This window comes from Lipotes vexillifer, unplaced genomic scaffold (genome assembly GCF_000442215.2).
Source record: "Lipotes vexillifer unplaced genomic scaffold, Lipotes_vexillifer_v1.1 scaffold859, whole genome shotgun sequence".
Classification (NCBI taxonomy): Eukaryota; Metazoa; Chordata; class Mammalia; order Artiodactyla; family Lipotidae; genus Lipotes; species Lipotes vexillifer.
In genome coordinates, this window is record NW_006784707.1 from 1,024,653 (window position 1) to 1,029,098 (window position 4,446).

Below are 4,446 nucleotides of genomic sequence, written 5' to 3' on the forward strand. Positions count from 1 at the left end.
AAAGAGTGCTGGTGCTGAAAAAATATTTGAAAAACTAATGGCTGAAAACTTTAAGTTTGGCAAAAGAGAGACTTGAGAAGTTGAATGAACCTGAAACAGTATAAACTCAAAGAAATTCACATCTAGACATATCATAAACAAACTGATGTGAAAACTGAAGACAATGAGAAATTTTTTGAAATCAGCTAGAGAGAATAATGATGCATTGCCTATAGCGAAACACCAATTCAAATGGCAGTAAGTTTCTCATCAGAAATATAGAGGTCAGAAGGAAGTGGCAAAACATTTCTCAAGTGCTGAAAGTAAAGAATTGTCAGTCCAGAATGCTATGTTAAGCAAAAATATACTTCAGGAATGAAGGTAAAATTTTTTAAAGTTTCAAGTGAAAGAAAGCTGAAAGCATTCATCACCTGAAGGCATCCTTTAAAAGAATTTCTAAAGGAAGTTTTTTTAGATAGAAAGGAAATGATATCAGAAGGAAATTTTGAACTTTGGGAATAAAAAAATCACATTAGAAATGGTAAATAACTGGGTAAATTTAATAGATTATTCTCCTATTGAGTTATTTTAAATATAGCTGAGGGTTGAAAGCAAAAAATACATTATTTCACAGGGTTACAGTGTTTTAATTTTATGTAGATATAATACACATGGCAACAACAACATAAACAGGAGTAGGTAAAAGGACAAAATTGTTGTCAAAGTTTTTACAAATCACTTGAAGTGGTTAAAACATAGATTCTAAGCATACTAAGAAAGGTAAGTATATATATTGTAATCCTTAAAGGAACCAACTAAGAAACTGCTATACAAATAGAATACTGAAAAATGTTTAAATAACCCAAAAGGCGACAGAAAAAGGAAAACAGAAGAACAAAAAAATAGAATAGGAAAAAATAATAAAATGATAGAACTAACATATCAACATTTGTATTTAATGTAAGTGGTCTAAGTAAACCAATTAAAAGACAGATTGTTATGACTCAACTATAGGCTGTCTATAAGAAATTCAATTCAAATATAATGACATAATAAAAGAATATGATGGAGAAAGATATACTACACAAACATGAATTTAAAGAAGTCTGGAGTTTTTTATTAAAATTTTTGCTTGCAAGCAAAGAAAATTAATACGTATAAAAAAGGACCAAGAAGACTGAAGAATCTTAAATGTGTATGCTAATAACTGAGCTTCAAAATACATAAAGCAAAAACTGACAGGGTGGAAAGGCAAAATAGAGAAATTCATAATTATCATTAAAAAGTCCAATACTGCTCTCTCATTAGCTTATGGAACTAATAGAGGGAAAATCAGCAAGGATATAGAAGACCTGAATGTCACCAGAAAACAAATGAATCTAATTGACATTTATAGAATACTCTACCAACAGTAGAATACACATTCTTTTCAAATGCACATGAATCTTTAACCCAGATACAGCATATTTAGTGTCATAAAACAAACTTTAACCAATATTAAACAATTTAAATCTTACAAAATGCAAGATTTGACATAATTGAATTAAATTAGAAATAAATAAAAAAGATAGTGAGAAAGTCTCAAAACACTTAGAAATTAAACAACAAACTGTCAAATAATACCTGAGTCAAGGAAAGGTCTCAATAGATATGATAAAATATACTGAACTGAATGAAAATTAAAGTACAGCGTATCAAAATTGGTAGTATGCAGTTATAGCAGTGCTTAGAGGGATATTGATAGCAATAAATGCTTATATTATGAAAGAAAAAATATCTCAATTCAATAATGTAAGACTTCACCAAAAAAAAAAAAACTAGAAATAGAAGAGAAAAATAAACCTAAAGCAAGCAGAAAGAAGGAAATAATAAAGAATAGAAATCAATTAAATTAAAATCAGAGTATATAAAAACAAAAAAAAGATTCTTTTAAAATATTAATAAAATTGATAAACCTCTAAGAAAACTATCCAAAGAAAAGAGAAGATAAAAATTATCAATATGAGAAATGAGAGTTGGGATAACACTACAGACCCCACAGACATCAACAGTATAATAAAACTATATACTACAAACAACTCTACACATATTAATTCTACAACATAGAGGAAGTGGACCGATTCCTTAAAAACCGCTAACAGCCAAAACTTTCTTAAGATAAACCAGACAACTGGGATAGACCTAATAGTATTAATGGAATTGAATTTGTAGTTAAAAACCTTCTGAAAAAGAAATCCAGACCAAGATTGTTTCACTGATGATTCTACCAAAGAAATAATACCATATCTACACAACCTCTTTCAGAAAATAAAAGAGGAAATTCTTTCCAACGTTTTAAGGAGAGCATTGCTTTGATATCCAAACTAGACAAAGAAAGTGCAAAAAAATGATAACTACTGATAATGTTATTACCAACACAGATGCAAAAATCCTCAACAAAACATTAACAAATAATCCAGGAATATTTTTAAAAATGCACCACCAACAACTGCAGTTTATCCCATGATGCAAGACTGATTCAATATTTGGAAGATGATCAGTTTGATCTACCATGTTAACAGTCTAAGGAAGAAAAATCACTCCAGGTGCTTTTTCTATATCAATTAATATGAACATTATAATTTGAATTATTATGATAACAAATTCAACATGATAATTTACATCATAATAGAATTTATAATAAAATTCTTAGCAAACTAGGTATAAAAGGAAAATTCTTAAGCTTAATAGGACAGTATCTATACAAAACAGCTAACATCATAATAATTGGTGAAAAACTGAATGCTTTCCCCCTAAGAATGGGAACAAGATAAGGATATCCAATCTCACCACATCTATTCAACAACTTTGATCATATGGGAAGTCCTTGCCATGGCAATAATGTAAGAAAGAAAATAAGTGCATACAGGCTGGAAAGCAAGAAAGAAAACTCTATTCACACGTATATACATACGATTGCCTACGTAGAAAATCTCAAGGAATGTCACCCCAGCAAAAACAAAAACAAAAACCCTACTAGGTCTTATTAAGTGAGCTCAACAAGATCACAGGATACAAGGTCAATAGAAGACAAATCAGTCATATATGCTAGCAATGTATAAATGAAAACCAAACTTTACAAGACAAAGTCATTTTCAATAGCTAGAAAGAATATAATACTTAGGTATACATTTAACAAAATCATGTGTAAGATCTGTAACTCATCAAAAAGTGACTAAACACTGAAGAAAGGAATCAAAGAATCTAACTAAAGGGAGAGATATACTGTGTTCATGGATTGGAAGACTCAATATAGGAAAGATGTCAGTTCTCCCCAAGTTAAAAACACACTTCACCAAAGAGGATATAAGAGTGGCAAATAAGCACATGAAAAGATGTTCAGCATCATTACCTATTAGGGAAGGCAAATTAAATCCACAACGAGATACTACTACACACCAATTTGAATTGCTAAAATAAAAGAAATATATACTCACAATATCAAATGCCGGTGAAGATATGAAACAACTATCTCTTATACATTGTTAATGGGAATTAAAAATGGTCCAGCCACTCTGGAAAACTGTTTGGCAGTATCTTACAAAGTTAAACATATACTTACCATATGACCCAGGGATTATACCCCTGGGAATTTACCCTAGAAAAATGAAAACATATGTCCACACAAAAACCTTTACACAAATGTTTATAGCAGTTCTATGTGTAATTGTCCAAATCTGGAAAGAAACCTAGTGTTCTTGAATGTGGGCAAATAAACTGTGGCAGATCCATATGATGGAATATTACAGAGCAGCAGAAAGGAATAGATATTGACATGCAACAGCTCGAATGAATCTCAAAGGTTTTATGTTGAGTGAAAGAAGCTGATCTCAAAGGGTTGCATGCTGCATGACTCTACTTATATGCTATTTGGAAAAGGCAAAATTATAGGGACAGAGACTAGTTCATGATTGCCAGGGCTTAAGGGTGGTTGGAGGTTGTGACTATAAGGAAATAGCAAGAGGGAGGTTTTTGGGGTGATGGAACTGTCTTTTATTCTGATTTTAATGATGGCTATGCAGATCCAAAAATGTATTAAAAGTTATATAACTGTATGTCCCTAAAAAGTCAATTTTACTTGATGATAATTCAAAAAATAATATTGTTTTTAAAAAAAACATGGGTCATTTCCAAAGTGATTGTCCCTCCACTCAGTTGCAACCATGTCCAGGTTCTTAATCCTCAAAAGAATCACTATTTGGACATTCATGTCATGGCTACATGTTCAGAAGAACCACAAAATGAAGACTTTTAAAGATAAATAATGCAATGAATGGTAAAAATCCTAGAAATATAAAAAGTAATTGTTGTTTGTTTTGTTTCATTGTTATTTTCACTCTTTTTTTTTCTTCTTGTAAACAGATTCATTTTGGAATTCAGCTTCCTTCAATACTGAGACTTCATACCTTCATTTCCCTACATTCCGTG

At 30.6% G+C, this 4,446-nt stretch overlaps 1 protein-coding gene across 1 annotated transcript in view; it reads left to right on the forward strand.

Annotated features, from left to right (window-relative positions):
* LOC103083774 (contactin-associated protein-like 3) overlaps positions 1-4,446 on the forward strand; it is a 151,555-nt gene that overhangs the window by 122,728 nt on the left and 24,381 nt on the right. Inside the window, exon 15 of the mRNA XM_007456982.1 lies at positions 4,381-4,438. Coding sequence (XP_007457044.1) covers positions 4,381-4,438 — 58 coding nt within the window. The remainder of the gene's footprint in view (positions 1-4,380; positions 4,439-4,446) is intronic.